At 45.1% G+C, this 19522-nt stretch overlaps 1 protein-coding gene across 1 annotated transcript in view; it reads right to left on the minus strand.

Moving 5' to 3' along the window:
• LOC100701249 (zinc finger protein 609) overlaps positions 1 to 19522 on the minus strand; it is a 37921-nt gene that overhangs the window by 3539 nt on the left and 14860 nt on the right. Inside the window, 5 exon segments of the mRNA XM_025908758.1 lie at positions 83 to 1692; positions 1695 to 2242; positions 2731 to 2818; positions 5126 to 5354; positions 8567 to 9388. Coding sequence (XP_025764543.1) covers positions 83 to 1692; positions 1695 to 2242; positions 2731 to 2818; positions 5126 to 5354; positions 8567 to 9268 — 3177 coding nt within the window. The 5' untranslated portion in view covers positions 9269 to 9388.

The raw sequence follows: 19522 nt of genomic DNA on the forward strand, positions 1-19522 counted from the left end.
ACGTCAGCATCAAACTAACCTCAATCAATCTTAAAACACAAGCGAGGCGGAAAGAGCCGTGACAGGAAGGAAGACTGGGCACCTTTACCGGTCTGTACCACATGGCGGCTTCGATGCTCGCCGCTCGGCCCGACTCCACCCCTGACTTTGGCTCTTCTTTCCCGTGATGCCCTCCTTCACTCAGCTTGATCTTCAAACCCTCGGACTGGGTGGCGGGCGCCTTGGAGTCCTCTCCCTTCACCATGATGACCGACTTGGCCTGTTCCGAAGCCATGGCGGGCTCTTTGGACTTCGCTGGGTTCACGCCTCCCCTGGCGCCCAGATCCGTGAGGCTGGGCGCCCTTGACAGAGTGGGCGGTACCGATGCCTTCTGCTTCCACTCTTCTTTCACAGAAGCCTCGCGCTCTTTGCTCTCCGCCTTCTTGTCAGCGTGGCGCTGTCGCTGCTCCTCGTACTGTTGACGGTAGGCGGGGTTAGAGGCCAAGAGGTGGGCGTGGTAGGCCTGCTCGTGGGAGTAGGAGTAGGGAGGGACGTAGTACTGGTTGTAATAGAGCGGCTGGGTGTACATGTTGGAGCGCTGCTGGATGACTGATGGCTGCGGAGGCCCTGGCTCCACCTTTCTCTCCTCCTGAGGCTCCTCCTTCAGCTTTCTCTCCTCTCCCACCTCCAGCTCCTCCTCTTTCTTCACTTTCACTTGTGCTATCTCGCCATGAGGTGGTGCTGCAGGCGCTGGTCCCGGGCTGGGGTTGGCGTAGGTGGGGGAGTAGTAGGCGTCATAGCTGGGGTAGTACGGCGAATCTTTATTGGACGCCTGAGGGGGAAACAACGCCTTCTTGGCACCCTCACGAGGTCCCTGGTCAGGCTCTGGCTTGACCTTTACCCCCTCTGCCTTACCCTCGCCGTCCTCCCCAGCATCAGAGATGTCAGAGTAGGCGGGGCTACCGGTCTTGACCGACGTGTTGTCGGCTCCGTTCTGGGTCATGTGAAGCGTGGGCGCCAGGCCGGCCTCCATCCTGCTGGCCACGCCGATGGACGGGCTGGGTGCGTTGTCGGAGAAGCTGTACACCTTGTCGGCTTCGGCTTTGATGCTGGCGAGCCGGCTCTGCTGAGCTTCTGAGGAGCCGTTGAGCAAAGCGTCTGACGCCTCAGAGTACGGGCTCTTCCCCTCCTCCGGCCTCCCCGCCTTACCCATGGCCTTCGGGCTGTCTTCTTCCTTTCCGCTGTCCCTCTTCTTTTTGTCTTTCTTTTTCTTGTCCTTGGAATGGGCGGGGCTGGAGGCGGGGTCAGTGAGTGGCGGGGGTTTAGGCTGGACGTTTTTCAGCTGGGGACTTTTGGGTACGGACTGTACCACTGAGCCCAGAGCGGGGGAGGATGCCTGCAGGGAGTACGACGAGGGAACTCCGGGCACGCCCACGGGGCGGGTCAGCTTCAAGGCTTTCTGTCCCGGTTTCTCAGCTTTCCCCCCGGCCATCATTTTCTTGACCTTCCTGTCGTCCATGCCGTCATTACTGGCCTCGTCAGTCAAACACGCCCCCTCCTCGCCGCCGTCCGTCACCTCAGGCTCAGCCTCGCTCGTCTTCTTTTTAACCTTTGATGTCAGCTTGCCTGGTGAGGGGGAGGGGGCATCGAAGCCTCGACCCTTCGGTGTAGTAGAGCGAGCAGGCGAGATCGCGGCGCCGTTGCAGGAGCGGGGTCGGGATGGAAGGCGGGGTCGTCCCCGTACTCGCTGTCGCCGTCCTGGTCCAGGCGGATGCCATGGTCGTTGTGGGCGCGGGCCTGGTGGTACTTCAGTCCGTTGATATGCTTGTACTTCTTGTTGCAGTTGGGGTGGGGGCAGTCGATGAGGACGGGGGAGGGGCAGGTCCGGTCCAGCTGTGGCAGCGGCAGGGAATCGGCTTTGCTTCCAGGCAGAGGCGTCCCGGCGCCGGTCGAGTTCGTTCTCATGCGCTTTGACGCTTTGGTGTCCTCTGAGCTGGAGGTGGGGTCCATATCTGAGGCGGGCTTTGTCTTCCTCTTAGCGGAGGACGGGCTGGCTTTGGCGTCTTCGGTGCAGCCAGCCGTCTGACTCCCACGCCGGCCTTTGCTGTTGGCCGCAGCGCCGCGCGTCTTGCTGCTGCCGCTGCCTTTATTGTCTGACGAGTTGCTGTTGTCATTCAACGGCGTGTTGCTGCTGGGACGCATCCTCTTACCTCGACCGCGGCCGCTGCGCATCTCCACGTCGCTGGTGGGAGACTCGCAGAACCTAAGAACACAGAGATGGACATCAGCGAGCAGAAAGACACACCTGACCTCACCTGCACCAAAGGTAACCGCGGTTTACGCAGCCTTACAAAGGTGTCACACAGCTGACTCAAACAAAGCATCGTACAGCACACAGAGCCGCAGCTGTCCATTATCAGTAATCGAGTATTGATTACTCCATCGAGTAATTGGATAAGACTTACGTTTGTCTTATTAATGAGCAATAATAAATATTCAAAAGACAGGAAGGTCTCCATGTAAGTTGTTTTTGTTTACCTGCATGAAACCTACAGCCTTTCACTGTGTTTACGTCTGCAGGTATCGACCACGTAAAGTACGATCGTGTCTCACTAAAGGTTCATATGTATATTTTTCCCTGACACGTTTCTACATTGGTGTTTACATGGTGGTGACTGAGCACAGCAAGAACGAGCTTGTTTTATAATCGAGATCTTGGCCGAACGGCGTGAGCCCGAGTTGTTTCTGTACCTCGGCGGCGCCCAGTCGTGCCGCGTGCAGTCCAACAGGGTTCCAACGTACGTCTTGTTCCTCCAGGTGACGTTCACAACCAGCATACCTGCAGAAAAACACACACAGGCAAACCATGAACACGAGCTACTCGGTACGGAGGTTCTTTCAGCACTGTGTTGGGACCTGTGGCCCAGCGGCTCAGTTAAACTCAACTTGAGTTTTGAATTTCTTACAGAGGTGTCAAACTTACACTATAAACCAAACGACACAGAGAACCACTCAGTACTACTACCACCAGAAAAAAAGCTGCACAATCTGCACAGCTGGCACTGAAATTCAGCTTTCAGTTGGTGGGAATTCCCTCTTCAAACTTACAGGGGGGATTCCTGCACATCGCTTTCACTTTTTCACTCGACGCCTGTCGCTCTCGGCTGCTCTGGACTTTCTGTTTTACCATCCAAGCAGCTGATTTGCTCATTAGAAGCTGGGGCTGTGGACTTACTCTGGAGGCCTCTCTGCGGATGAATGCTGGTGGATGTGTAACATCCTCAGGTGCTTTTATGAGCCAGATCCTTGTCAGCTGATGCAGATTACGTTTTTAGCTAGCACTAAAGGCCTGTCTGCAGATGTTCCAGATGTTGGCCAGGTGTGACACCTGTGCACTGTTGGGCTGAATGTTATTAACCTGCCTAAAACGTGTTGGGATTTAAATGAGACAAATCTGCAGAAATCAGTGAAATGATGTGAAACCCAATATTTGGCCATGACTGGCGTCCTCCTCGCTCTCGCTCAGAGCCATCGAGTCCGTCCTCAGAACTGCAGGCCGACGTGCAGTTATTTAAAAACAAAACAAAACAACAAAACAAAAGACTTCACATTGAAGTACAAACATCATTTTATGTTGATAGGAGTTAAGCTCCTCCCCCTCTGGGGTCTCCACTTTAACAAATGAGCCCTCAGAGTAATTCCCCACACTTACAGTTCCTTTCTTCGATGTGCTGACATGACTGTTGTAACAGTTGCTGTTGTAATGCAGTGTATCACCACATGGCGGCGCCTTCTGTCTCATGACTGGTGTGTCACCCCTTTTTTGTTCTTCTTCGTACTCTCCCTGTAATGGATGCTCCCGTGTGTACGCAGACTAGTGTGCTCTTTAGTAATGTGTGGTAGAGGTGGCACTTTTATTTTTGATATTGTAAGTAAATGAGTACTTTTGGAAAGTCAGAAGCTGTTGCTCATTCGCTATTCACCTGCACGGCTGACTTCATCTCCGCCGCACGTTACAACGTATCAAAGCACCGAAGCTGTGAGCGCAGCAGGAAGCAGACGTGTAGATGTGACTGGGACGCAGATGTCGAACGCTTTCATACCAGCGTCACGCTCGGCGGGTTTCTGAGGTCGAACCACATCAGTGATTGGCTGACAGTGGAGCTAATTAAAGAGCGAGATCGAGTACTTCAGCAGAACTTTCCACTAACAGGAGCGCATCTGAGAGCGCTGCTGATGAACAGCTTCCTGCCCGAGTCTATCACCTCTACACAGGTTTTCCTCCAGCTGCACGCCGCCCTGCACTCGGCGTCCGCAGGACGTGCAGACGTGCTGACAGGACCTCACCGAATAAAAACTGAGATGTACAACTGTTCAGCAGCGCCGTAATCCAGACGATAAACTGATCTTTTCACAGAGCTCCACACTGGCTCAGCATCAGCAGCTCTGCACGTACATCACACCTGCTGAGATTCATCTCCAATCATCTGCTCAGAGGGGTGGAGTCATGAACGTTCAACCCAGCTCATAAAACTGATGCATGTGTTTGTTAAAGTATGTCAGAAGGTGTTTTTTTCTCTGCAACAGCCAAAAGCAAAGAAAATGCAAACAGTACTGATGGACCAATCATTTCATTTTTGTGGCTGAGTTATTGGTACCACTGCAGCTGCATGAGGCTCAGCAGCAGTGAGAGGTCAGTGAAACATTAGAGCATTAATGAAGCACCTTTTCTCTAATCTAACGGGAGTTTTGTGGAGTGAAGGTGCAGAAAAGCTTCCTTTTTGGAATCATTTGGATTGACAGGAAGACACAGCGCGGTGTTCGCTCGCCGTCGCTGCTCGTAAAGGTTTGCTGCAGAAACCGAGAGTTTCTCGCTTCTTGTTTGGTTCATTGTTCCAACTGAAGGCTTGATGTTCTGGGAAGTTCCTGCCAGTCTTGTGTGCACGGCCCTTCTTCAGCAGAATGGGAAACGATGTTCAGGTCGGGGTAGTGCGAGTGCCTCTGATGTGTCTGACTAAACTGAAGCGTCCCTCAGACGGATTATTGAGACGATCTCGGGCCTGTGATGAGCGTTCATTTTGTTCTTCAAATAAACACACGTAAAATAAAACTACGCAGCCATCTACTGTGGTAACGCTTTTCTCACCGTCCTCCGTCTCCTGCCACACGATGCCCTCCAGGTTCACGCTGGTTCCAGGCTCACAGGGTCCCAGGCACTCCGGCTCGGTCGCCAGCGCCGCGTCGACGGTGTTCACGGCGATCGAGCGCGTGCGGACCATGATCTGCTCGCACGGAGACGAGACGTCGCCGCTGCTGGGGACGGAGCCGAGGAGGTGGAGAGGGGGAGGAGCTGGGGTGGAGACCGGAGACTCCATCTGGATGGAGGAGAGAGAAGACGAGACAGAAATCAAACACGGGAGAGCTGGAAGCAGATCCAACGTAATGTTTAAAACAAAGAGAACCACTTATCACGTTAAAGAAATAAAGATCATTTATTCCCCGTGACGGGAACAGCACCTTTGACCTTTTTCAATCCTTGGCTGCCCATCAAGGCAGCACTCAAACATCTACCGTCTCTCTCTGAGGTAAAATTGCAGCTTTTGTGAATGAAGTCTGGTGCAGAACATCTCCACTTCCTGTCTGACAGCAGGTTAAATGTCTATTTAAACTTCACGCCTTACTTTGGCCGTTTATCAATGCCCAAGTACGCGAGTACGTACCCGCCGAGAACGCGAGTACGTACTCGCGTGCTCGGTGAGTACGTACCCGCCGAGAACGCACGGGAGTACGTACCCGCCGAGAACGCGAGCACGGACTCGTGGGCCGTCTCTCAATTCTCAAGTACGCGAGCACGGACTCGTGATTTGTACCAGCGTATGTGATGATGTCACAGGTCCGGAGTTTTTACTGCCGTCCCCTCCTAATTTAACTGTGAGTAACATGTTATGAAGCTTAACTTTAATCACAGCCAAACCGGTTTACTCAGGAACAAATAAAACACTGAAATAAACCAAACATTAACATTTAGAAGTGATCTAAGTGACTTATATATCATTTTTAACCTCAGTAGTGAAACCTCTATTAATAAAAATAGTGTACATGTACATACGTGTACATACCTTAATAAAAACAAGCAGGTGAGATGTTAGAACGCTTTTATTTCTATTCTAGTGGACACTCAATACTATAGACAGCTGCTGGGGTTTCTTTAACCTGAGTAGTGAGAAGTCCGCGAGCGGGCGGGGAGGGGAGGGGTGGGGGACGATGTGCCGGGAGTCCGCTGTTGAGTTTTGGACGAAGTGCATTCTGGGATATATAGCTGTCCCAAGTCTACACCGATGCATGCTCGATAAAATGGGTGGAGCGAGAACACATCCGGGACTTTTTCGCGTTCTCGGCGTGATGCGTACTTCGAATTGGAACAGTACTTGGTCTCCGACTGATGACGTATCACGAGTACACGAGAACGCAAGTACGCACAAGTACGCATATTGATAAACGCCCTTTGTCTCTCTGCTTAGGGGTGTGGCCTACTGCCAAAACACAGAGCCATCCCCAGCTGAGAGGAAGCCATTTTTAATTATGGTTTTAAAGGTGCAAAGTCCCACCTTGACCCACCTGGAACATACACTTTGATTTTCAGTAAAATTTGACAGTGCTGAGAGCCGACGATGAGGGCGTTCCACACCGTCCTCGTCTTTAAGAATGAGAGATGCTGCCTGGATGCAGGGAAAACCCCTGAGGAGCAGGAAAACCTCAGACTAGCTCTCACAAAGACAGAATGACAGGGGGCGGGGTTACACCTCCACTATTGGCCACAGACCATCCTTGCTCCTCCTCATTCAGCCGGAGCAGAATTTATTACAAGCCACATTCCTTTCAAGGCCACAGGCAGATCGGCCTCTCTCTGGATCTCAGACGGAGGCAGAATGAGAAGGGCCAAAGCGGATCGTTAAATGAAACGGATGAAGCAGAACTGGTTTGTAAAAATGCTGCAACTTCAGTGATGTGGAACTGGTTTGGCTTTCGTCCGTCAGATACACAACAAAGCACTATTTTTAGTAGAGCATGCTAGCGGGCCGTCGTTATTACCGTGTTGTTTGGAAAATACGGCACACTTAAAATCAATCCTTTGATTTTTCTGAAAATCGTCAGTGTCCCTTATAATCCCGTGTGCCTTATGTATGAATTCTGGTTGTGTTTACTGACCTCGAAACGATTTTATGTACACGGCGCTCGAAAATCTGTCAAATGTTTCAGTACGACTAAACTACGAAGCCGCACCGCTTGATGGATTGTCGGAGCATTAAGGCTATCGTATTGTGTGTGTATAAGCTCTTTTTAAGTTTTGTGGATATTATACATGGTTATGCTGAGGATATGTCGGCCAGTTTCCACTGGAAATGCCTTTTGGTTAAACTGTCAGCGAGGAATTTGCATTTGCACTGTTAAATATTTATATAACTTTAATGCACATAAAAAACAGCTGCTTGTTTAAGTGAAAATACATTAATGGAGGTTTTTTTTGCACTAATAAAGTTGTGGAGTTGTAAAGTATTTTGTCTAGTGTCAGTTATATCGTCAGTTATATCGTTATCGCAAATTTTCAAATGTATATCGTGATAAATATTTTTGGTCATATCGTCCTGCTCTAGTCATCGTGTCTGTGAGGCCTGTGAGTCCCCCACAGCATCTCCTCTCAGGTGGAATTTGGTGCCAGTGCTTTGTAGACTGAATCCAGCATCCAGACAACAAAAATACAAACAGGAAACATCAAAATCGAATTTCTCTCGACTCCGAGTAAAAACCTTTGCACTCAAAGGCGTCCATCTTTTAAACGCTATCCTGACCGTACGACACGATCAATCTAATCTTGAATTAACAGCTCACTCAGGACTTTAATCCACTGCAACTTTAACCTTTAATCTCAGTTTAATCTTGAATTAGCAGGCTCAGTTTACTCCCCACACTAACTCCAATAAATGGATGAATTTAAGACTTTTTAAGGAACCACACAAGCCCCAAAGCAGCCCTTTCTGAAGTTATTCTTAAATGAGAGTCGGTTTAACCTCTGATGAACAGTCCAGTTAGCTGTGAAGGAGAAGTGTGTTTACCTGAAATCAGCCCAGAAAAACACACCTGAAAATGCAGTGAAATGATCAGCGGTAGAACAGAGAGGTCCAAAGACTCCTTTGTTAATGACGACATGGGTCTTAGTGCAGAAGCTTTAACAGTGGGATTATCTAAAAACAGAAACTGGGTTAGATTAGACCAAGTTTAACTTAGCTCAGGTTCACACGGAGGCATTTTTAGCTGGGACGTCTAAACCCGCTTGTCCACGGCAGACTGGGTCAGCGGTGACGAGCGCTTGGTTTGCTTTGGTTCTTTGTTCGGAGCTAAAAGTAGGCACATTTAGATCTTTTGACCACGAGGAGCACACCGAACACGACGCTCACATACATCATGTTCAGTGTGCAGCTTCCACTCACAGCATGCTCCATCAACAACAAGGAGACCCGATCAGAAACACGAATAAAGGTTTTATTTTAATTTGTTCAGGCATCAGCTTTATTCCTCGTCCTCTTACCTTTTCTCCACCGATCGCTTTCTTCAGATTTCGACAGTCGCCCCCGTCCCCCTCTTCCTGCTCTGCCTGGCTGATCCCGGCTGAGTCCAGCGCCGTGTTCCCGAGCTGCTCAGCTGAAGCGAGCTCGGGGGCCTGTTGGCCCTCAAAGGGTCCGCCTCGAGGCGCTCCTAACGGCAGCACCGAGGGCTCTTTCTCGGCGTTCACCGCTCCCACCTCCATTTTCTCCTTCTTGCTTTTCCCAGACATCCCGTCCTTGTCCTTTTTCACCACGGGGAGGATGCGGGAGGGCTTACTCGACTTGTCCGTCCCCTTGCTCGGGGCAGAGTTGGCGTTCTGGGGCGGCAGGTCCCCGGGGACCCGGCCCTGAACCTCCTTTTTAGATCCGTCTGAGAGCGGTGTCTTCACGCTCTCCTTAGAGTTTTTACTGCGCTTGGATTTGGATTTGCTCTCTTTGCCCCCCGTGGCGGACGCAGGACTAACAAACTTTATATTGTCAGGTAAAGCCGCCACGGCGCTGGGAGGGGCTGCCATGCCTCCTCCCTCCTTGCTGCTCGACATCTCTAGCTTGTCCTTCTCTAAGTCGGCGTCCAGGTCAATGATCAGATTGCCAACACCGATATCCCACTCATCACCGCTGTCGTACGTGTCCACCGCGTTGGAGTCCACACCTTTCCCGCCTGCAGTGCCGCTGCTGAGGGACATCTTAGTAGGAGCGTCCCGGAGCGCCACAGGAGGGCTGCAGGAGGGCCGCGCTCCTCCCAGCCGCAGGACGCCTCCTCAGGGCCGGACCCCACGCCTCCACCTGGCTCCCTGCATCGCCTCCTGCAGGAAGGACAGGTGAGACAAACCAGAAAAGTGCAGGTTAGATTAGCTTAGCCCCGCCTCCCGAGATAAGCCACAGAGTTTAGAAATTATTTTTAACTTGATGGCAACACTATGATCGAAGGCCAGGAAGAGAACAACTTTACATTTTGAGTTGCTCATCCCAGTTTTACTGTTCAGGCTGGGGAACCAAGGCACGTGTTAGGAGTAAATTTAGTCGTAAACCAAACCGTCAGATGTCAAGTCTGGATTTTTTCAGCTGCCAACGAGGGTGTCTGCGGTTTCACTGCGATTTACACCAGCACAAAAAGCCTGAACCCGTCTGCATGCTTGCTGGTTGGTGGGAATCATGAGGTTGTGAAACAAAGGTCCTGAGTGACAGCGAGGACAACGCCCCGTCTTAGCAAGATCCGCTGTGCACAATAAGGAGGTGCACCTGATTCACAATGAGGCAAAAAATGGATGCAAGAATTAAGCTTAATGGTCTGATCATTTTTAGAATATCCATAGAAGAGATGTAGCTGAAAACATGAAATAAAACTAACTGTTTTATTCAGGATCTGAGTCTCAGGTTCATCTTTGATCCACAGAGCATAACAGCACCACTGCAGGCTGCGACTTCCTGTTTGCTGTCAGTTCTGTTACTTCACGAAGACGATTACTCGTCAGGATAACGGCGCACTGAGGGAGAACATGCACACCTCCTGCTCTAAAGCCTCGTTCAGGCCACTGATCACAGGACAGGAGCTCGTTGACCCCTGACCTTCTGACAATACAAAGCAGTGGGAGCAGATGTGGGGAGGAGGCGGTGCAATGTTAACATCCTAAAGCCCCACCAACTCCACCCTGAGGCTAATTAAGGCTTATGTCTGATCAGTCCATATGTGGAGGTGAGGTGGGGTGAAGCGCCCTTGCTTTATTAGTCACTGAAATATCTGTGACGTGAACGCCCACGATGCCGTACCACTGCCACAGCTGATTTAATCAAGAACCTCAGAACCAAGTCTTTCCCGCAGGAGTAAGGAGGGCGGCACACTGCAGACGACCCAGGAAAATAAGTCCAGCAGAGCAGGCCGTTTCCTTGGTACTCCTGAAGCCTGTTTATTAATGCTCATCCTGCCCAATTACACCATTGTTCAAGAAACAAACTGTACAAACAGCTTCACGGCTGTGGGTCCGACTTGTTTTTGCACTGCAGCCTGCGCACCGTCGCCCTGCGTGGAGCCTCAAACGGTTAAAGATCGTTAAACAGATTCTGCAGAGATCCTACAGGATGCTGCAGGGCGAGCAGTCTTTACAAAGGTTAATCTTATTATACAGTTATTGAGTAAAAATGAACAGCTGTACAACTGCAGGTAAAAAACTGTTAATGGAAACTCTTCTGTTTTTAAATCAGTGTGTTCCAAACATACACAGATAATTTAAATTAATAATTTAAAGAAAACCACGTCTGAAGATAACATTCAAAACGTGCAGATGATTCATGAGATGAAGCGTCCAATTATTAAAGCCCCTCCTCACCACCAGCCTCCAGCCTTCACACAGATGCAAAGAGGTGAACTCCTGAGTGTTTAAGCAACTTCTGCTTAAATCGTGCCGCATCATGAAAAATCAAAGAGTAAAAAGTTACTTCATCTACACTAGGGCTGCCACAAACGATTATTTTGATAGTCGACTAGTCACCGATTATTTTTGCGATTAGTCGACTAATCAGATCAGGCATCCATTGGACGTAAAACATACAGCTGATTGCACCAGCATGCATCTGCTCTTATATAACTATCATTAGCTTACAGCTTTAAGTGTTTAAGGTATGTGCCAACTAAAAAATAATGACAAGATGATAGTTTATTAAATTTTAATGACATTTGCAGATTGTCTCGGTGGAGTTTAATAAACTCGGCCGTCTGTTCTTTCTATGTAAAATATAACAGGACACCGGAGTAAATTCTCGACCATCTCACACTTCTGTTTAATCAGTTCTCTGACATTTATTCAGCTGTGTAAAAACTAACTTTAATCTCAGCCAAACCGAGTTACTGAGGAACAAATAAATAAAATTTTATTTATCTAGCACCTTTCTAGACAGAATCACAAAGTGCTGCACATAAGATGACAAATAAAACCCTGAAAAAAGCCAAACAGTAACATTTTTTAATTATCTGAGTGACTTATATATCATATTATGTTTAACTTAAGTAGCGAAAGACCGCGGGGGGTTTGAAAATGATGTGCCCCGGGAGTTCACTGTTCTCGCCGGCTCCAGTGAGCCCTCTAGCTATCGAGCTGGTGGGTAACAGACGTCTCCGAAAACGGAGCACTTTTACAAACATGTGGTGTCTTGATAAACCGAGCAGATATCTGAAGTTTACACAGCTACATTGTCGCCTGAAAATATGTTAAAAGTTTATTTTGTGACCCAGAAAGAATAATAAGAGTAATATTAAAACTAAGTAGCTGCCGCCATTGCTGGAAACTGGAATTGGGTGGGCCGTGCTATGAATTCTGGGATAGGTTGGGCCACGAAGGACACACCCGACTCATCCTTCAAATCTGGGGAAATGAAGGACGCATTTGTCGGAGTCTTCGAATTTGGACAGCCTTCACCACGTCACTGTAATTGGCCTACAAATGCGGCCTCCGAAGGATGGGGCCGCTAAATTTGGACAAGCTATGAAACCGGACACTGCTTCTTCTTCTTCGGGGTTTAACGGCAGCTGGCATCCCTGAACATGCAGTGCTGCCATCTTCTGTTTCAGTCCGTTATTACACTCTTAACTCCTACTACTTATTCCTGCGTCTTTCAGGATCTTACAAAGCTTCAAACGATACACCGACTATTAAAATCATCGACGATTTTAATAGTTGACGTGACTAGTTGACTAATCGTGGCAGCCCTAATCTACACCCATCGGAGGACAAAATCAAAGAGGAACGAGACGAGCTCCACCTTGCTTCTCTCAGGTGAGCTTCACCTGAGGATGCTCTGAGTTTAACCCCATGTCTCACCTGTTGCTCACAGGTGTTTTTACCTGCACATAGAGCTGGGCGATATAAGATTTTTTCATATCACGATATGTTTTTTTCATTTCAGGCGATAACGATATATATCACGATATAAGCCAAATAACTACATTTGTAAGATTTAAATGTGCCGTTGCTCACAAGTAAAATGTGAAATAATCTGCAGCTTGTTTTGATTTAAATATTTATTTCCCATAATAAGTTCAACAGGGCAGATGTACTTAAGGAACATGAGACTTCAGTTTCAGATAAATAAAGGCAAATATTGCAAACTACACAAAAGGCAGCCGCTAAAGCGTTTAAGTTTCAAAACAGAAAAAACAAAACAGACTAAATTGTCAATTCCACTTAGAAACAAAATATTAATTCTAAAAATAAATCTTAGTTTGTTTTACAGAAGAACAGACAAAATTGACTAACTTTTGTCAATATCAAATAAACTGAGAACTAAAAGGAAATTCTCAATCTCTCCTTGTTGTATAGCTTAGCTTTTCAAACAGTTTTAACAGTTACTTTAGTCTGACAAAAGCCGAATGACGAATTAGCGCTTTCAGTCAGAGATTGAGCATGCACCGCTTTATTGTATTTCCAGACTTGCTTTCGGCACAATTTACAGTGCGCGCTACTCTGTTTTTTGTCAGACTTAAATAGCCGAAATACCTTCACACTACGGAACTTCTGTGGCCCTTCCGTTCGACAAGCTCTCCGGCATTGGAACCATCATCGGTTTTTTCTTCGGTAACCTTCGCTCACGCTCTCGGTTGATTTTTCTCTAGTCGGCAAACTCATTTCCTTCATTACCCGGGCTGCACGGCTGCAAAAACAAATACACATGTGCGGCTTGGTGCTTGTGCTGTACGTAACAAGTCACGTGACGTGACGCTGCGGCTGTGATTGGTTCGGCTCTGCGCTACTTAATTTGGATTGGCTGTTCTTTTCTTTTTTTTAAGAGGACACGAGAGATGAGGCCTATCTCAATATTTTAATTTTTCTATCGAGAAAAAGTTATTTCGCAATACATATCGTTATCGTTCTATCGCCCAGCTCTACCTGCACACTAAATTGTCCAAATGCAGTTTGTTTCAGAGCTGTATGAGAACGGTGTTCTCATTATAGAAAAAGGATTCAGTCCCGACTCTGTGACGCGTGTTTCATTATTCTTAATAATTATTCGTAAAAAGGCCCAACAGTAGATTAGTTTTGTTTTGGTTCTGTGGGTGTATATGATTACATTTTCCATGAAGGCATTAAAATGTTATTCTAATAATAATAATAATAATAATAATAATAATACCACCACATACGATGAATATCACAGTATCTCCTGATAAAAACTGTGATAAAACCTTCCTTTTCCCAACACAGTGGCAGAGATCACACGCAGGATTTTACCAGCATCTCCATCAACTACATGCTGTCATTTTATTTACTTTTTACTGAAGTATTTCTAGTACAAAAAACTGAACAAAAATTGTATCAGGCACAGTGACTGCTACCTGCATTCAGGAAATATAACTCTCGTCTTATTATCGCCACACCTGCCCCCACCTGCAAGAGCACACACACAGAGAAACATCCACCCTTCAAAGCAGCTTTTCCACCCACCACCGAGCGTCTGTGTGTCCGCAGGATAACGCCAAAACAAACACGTCGCTGCAAGGCTTTGACCCAAGCAGCAGCTAACCAGATTAAGGTCTGACTGGGATTTCCACAAATTCACAAAGATCTGATTCAAAAATCGCCCACGAGGATAAGAAACCAACAAAAACCAGAGTGATGGATGTGTCTGAGGTTTGTGTGGATGGCAGTACAGAACGGAGCTCACGCTTAGTTCAAAACCAAACCGCGGCATTTAGAGAAACTCCTGGGATTCATATTTCTGTGACCCTACTTTACACACTGGTTAACCTTTAACCCGTCTGGCAGCAGTGCTACGAAGCACACTAACCGAGGAGACGAGGAGGCAGATGGCCAGACAGGAGGAGCTGTGGACATAATCCTGCTGGTAATGATTCAACTGCTCTGAGAAAACACACCAGCAACACCGAGCTGAACACACCACGACCGAGGCCAGTGCCAAACTCCAAAAGCTGAGCCATCAGAGCTGCGCTCCTCCATCCATGACTCAGTTCAAACCTTTACCAAGTGATTATTTTGCAAATGTCACATATTACTATAAAACAGAAACAGAGTCTCAGTTTGACAAACAGTCAACCATCGATTATCCCATCACTAACTGGAAGAGAAATGCTTTTGTCTTATTAATAAACAATAATAAACATCCAAAACGATGTTTTATCTGTCAAAACAACTACTAAACCCTTTGGCTGTATTTATGCACCATATTAAAAACATTTTCTGAAATGCAAAAATATATAAATAATGTCGAGTCAAAGGTCAAATAAAATAAGACAAATATGCAGTCCAAACTATGGCATAAAACCTGACCTGTACCGTTTTCTTGGCAGGCTTTCTGACGTTAGTGAAGTTTTTATGCTGCTGTTACAGCAGCCGGGCACCCCATGCCCCCCTTTAGACTCACCCCTGTTTGCCTCTATGTAAAATAGCAGCCTGCCATCAGCCTTCATCAAGCTTAAACGTGTATCAGACCAAGTTTACAGTTCTGTGTAAACCAAATGGTGGGGATATAGCGGCCACAGAGATCTTCACGTCGGTTTGTTGGTCAGGTCTCCTGCTCACGTTTCCACAGTAAAGGTTTTAACCCTCTGGGTTGTTCAAAATCACTACCCTTTCAGCTTATTCGTGGCCAAAAGTGGCTACCAACAGATTAGGTCTGTAATTTTTATTATTATTTTTTTTTTTTTTGCCATTTTTTCTGCATACAGCTTTTAACTAACTTCAGTTCTTTTCATAAATATAAAATAGTTACTACTTTTTAAATTTTTTAACCCTTTAAACACTAGTTTGTTTGTCCACTGCACTAGCTGGAAGACAACCTCAAATGTCACAATTTTATATAATTGCGTTGCTACTGACATTTCTTGTATTATTAATAGTAGAGTCTGGGGTAGAGCTGGGCGATATAAGATTTTTTCATATCACGATATGTTTTTTTCATTTCAGGCGATAACGATATATATCACGATATAAGCCAAATAACTATATTTGTAAGTTTTAAATGTGCCGTTGCTCACAAGTAAAATGTGAAATAATCAGCAGCTTGTTTTGATTTAAATATTTATTTCCCATAATAAGTTCAACAGGGTAGATGTACTTAAGGAACATGAGACTTCAGTTTCAGATAAATAAAGGCAAATATTGCAAACTAGTGCCGGGCGATATGACGATATATATCGTGTGGACGATAGAAAAGTGTCTATCGTGCCATTTGTCTTCTATCATTTCTATTGTTTCTAACCCTAATTTTATAAATTATTACATAAAATATATCATTAACCCTTTACAACCGGTTGGAGCAGGCACGCTCCGTTTTGCCTAACTATTTTTAAATCCCTGTAGAACTGGAACCACTTGAGGTAGCGCAATAATTTTTTTTGCATATGAAACCGTAGGAGTTGTACTTACATCTTATTCCATTAGCTTGTCCTAGGTCACGGTTTCCTTCCACATATAGCTTTGCAAAAATTGCATAAAAAGCATTTCCAGCAACAAAAACATAATATTCCAGAAGCACGCTTTGCCGATCCGATCAGCTGTTCATAACACTTCCTACGCTGGAATGTAAGTCAGCGCGAACTATCGCATGTCCGCCATTACCTGTACAAAACCTGAAGTGACGTCATTTTCGCAGAAAATTTAGTTTTTTACCTTCAAAGCCTATGTTGGTGTTTTTAAAAGTCATGTTTGACTTTATGCTTTTCTGTGTTGTTTCTGGGATGCTTAGAAGTCAAATTACACTGTTGGAAATAGTTTATTTTGATGCACATGCTGTTTTTTTGCAAATTTGCATTATAATATTTATTTTCATTTTTCCTGTAGTATATAAAAATTTGTGTATCTCAAACATAAAACTATGGAGACACTCAAAATAAATTTCTCGTGGTGGGAAACTATTTTGTGCAACTTTTTTGTATTTACAGTTTTGAGCCTCTTAAATTTCTCTAACTAGAAATATATGTAAAAAACAAAAAAACGATTTTCAATTTTTTTGTAGTTTATTGCCGTTTTTCCAATTTATGTACTTACTATGGACTTAATGCATACATATTTTTAAAAATTTGGGCTATAATGGTTGTATTGATGTATAGCAACTTGAAATGCTCCCAAAAATAGCACTACAGCATGTAAAAATATAATATAAGCTCTGGCGGACTTGGTTCTATGGTAGGGTAGGTCTTAAAGGGTTAAATAGCCTGTGGCAAATATATTAGTGTTGTCTTCTCACTATACGTACTCTTAACTTTATGCAAGAGAAAATAAAGTTAAAAAAAAAATGATATTTTTCGCAACGAAACTCCGTCTTGTGGTTTTGCGACATGGTGCTGCTTTACGTGCACCCGGATTTGCGACATGCTTTACGGTAACTCAAAACAAAGACTGCACCCTCTCCACTCGCTGTTTACAGACTGCATACTTTCCAGATGACCACAGGTCAGGTGGTATATCGTGATATATATCATTCATTATCGTGATATAAAATAATTCATATCGTGATAAATATTTTTTCCATATCGCCCAGCACTATTGCAAACTACACAAAAGGCAGCCGCTAAAGCGTTTAAGTTTCAAAATAGAACAAACAAAACAGACTAAATTGTCAATTCCACTTAGAAACAAAATATTAATTCTAAAAATAAATCTTAGTTTGTTTTACAGAAGAACAGACAAAATTGACTAACTTTTGTCAATATCAAATAAACTGAGAACTAAAAGGAAATTCTCAATCTCTCCTTGTTGTATAGCTTAGCTTTTCAAACAGTTTTAACAGTTACTTTAGTCTGACAAAAGCCGAATGACGAATCAGCGCTTTCAGTCAGAGATTGAGATTATTGTATATCCAGACTTGCTTTCGGCACAATTTACAGTGCGCGCTACTCTGTTTTTTGTCAGACTTGAAATAGCCGAAATACCTTCACACTACGGAACTTCTGTGGCCCTTCCGTTCGACAAGCTCTCCGGCATTGGAACCATCATCTGTTTTTTCTTCGGTAACCTTCGCTCACGCTCTCGGTTGATTTTTCTCTAGTCGGCACTAGAGCTGGGCGATATGACCCAAAATTCATATCTCGATATTTTTTAGCTGGATGGCGATATAAGATATATATCTCGATATTTTTTTAAAGCCATAAAGTAAGAACAAAAAGAGAGTTCTTAGTCAAAGCTGTGTCCCAGATGTCACACAGGCACTTTTATTAACATACAGCATAGATGTACCTGAAAAAAACTACTCAAAAATAAATTATGAGCATTTATTAAATAATGATGCTCTATAAATAAAAGAAAACTATGTTGTTTTGTGCATAACAAAGAGCTCACAATTGTGCAGTCAAAATGTAAACTAACAGACGCTGAGCATAATAACAAAGACAGATTTCACAGCTGCTCTGTTCCCAACTTCTACTGCGTGACTGACAGCCTGGAGTTTGAAATCCGCTTCGTAACCATGTCTCTGAACAGGAGCCATTTATGGTCCTTATACACACACAGTACGGTAATATTACGTTGAAGCACAGTACGTATCACTCCGCGAGGCTCCTCGGTAGCCGTAATGCTCCGACAATCCATCAAGCGGTGCAGCTCCGTAGCTTAGCAAAGTCGGACTAAAACATTTTTTGACAGATTGCTGAGCGCCGTGTATCACATAAAATCGGTTCGCGGTCATCAAGCACAACCAGAATTCATACAAAAGGCGCGCAGTCAACTTTTGAGAGAATGAAAGGATTTCAGGCCGTGCATGGCGTTAGCGTGGTTAGCTCGTTAGCGTGGTTAGCTCGTTAACACGTTGACGCCGTCCAGCCCCACGCACGGGGCGATGCGCAGTAACTCATTAACGGAGATTTGCCGTGTCCATCTTGTCGCTGCCTGCAGGTGAAGCGATGGGGGAGGAGGGGGAGTTGTGTTCAGTGAAGGAGAGGCGAGGTCAAGTAACGTTGCGTAAAGACAAAAGTGGACGAAAGAGAGGCAAACTTGCGACTCCGCAACTATAATTATAACGTAACATAGACTATATCGATATAAAGGATATTGTCACATCTTATATCTCGTATAAAAATATATCGATATTAGGGCTGCTCGATTATGGCAAAAATGATAATCACGATTATTTTCACTGAAATTGAGATCTCGATTATTTGACGATATTTATTTAACAATAACAATGTATTGAATAATGGCTTTAAAGATTGTCAAAAAATAATATAAAATAGTGTGCAAATACTGATTACAGTGCAAATGTTTGGAATATAAAAAATAAATGAAAAATGTAAACATCTATGTTTAGTGAACTTCAAAATACTGCACAATATTTGATCCACGTCTGACTCCGCAAACCCATAATGTTTCCACCAATGTTCCCTCAAATATTTCATATGTCTGAGCGAACACACAAACTCCCTGAGCGTCCCTTGGACCACTGTGAGCGACATCAGACGTGTGCACTGTGGTCACGCCAGCATCTAATCCATCCAAGTTACGGTTTATTAAAATAATCAAATTACAGCATTTACATTTATGTTAGACTACTTTTAATTAACTGCTTTAGCCCACTTACAATGAAAATGTAAAAAATCCTGTTCATGACCTGTGTAGTATGTTAACACTATTGGAAGTAAAAATAACTTGAACTCCAATTTTGAAAACACAACTTTCTTTCTTTCTTTTTTTTCATAAAGCTCTGACTTGTATTATGAGTCTGTGGTCTGGGAGAGAGTCTGTAACTCTGTCTGCAAAATACAGCATATAATGACCAATGTTGGGCAATTAATTATATAGTTACTTCTTCAAAAAAGTAACTCAGTTTGGCAAACAACAAAGTTTTTTGCAGCTATTTATTTTTTTTAATGCAGCCAAGGCGTTTTTAAACAAACATTTCAAACTATTTACAGAACAATCAGCTGTTCTGCATCAAATCTGATGCCACACAAATTATTTGTGCCACTCCAAACAATAATTTCTGTCCACTATGAGATA

This window comes from Oreochromis niloticus, linkage group LG7, assembly GCF_001858045.2.
Source record: "Oreochromis niloticus isolate F11D_XX linkage group LG7, O_niloticus_UMD_NMBU, whole genome shotgun sequence".
Lineage (NCBI taxonomy): Eukaryota > Metazoa > Chordata > Actinopteri > Cichliformes > Cichlidae > Oreochromis > Oreochromis niloticus.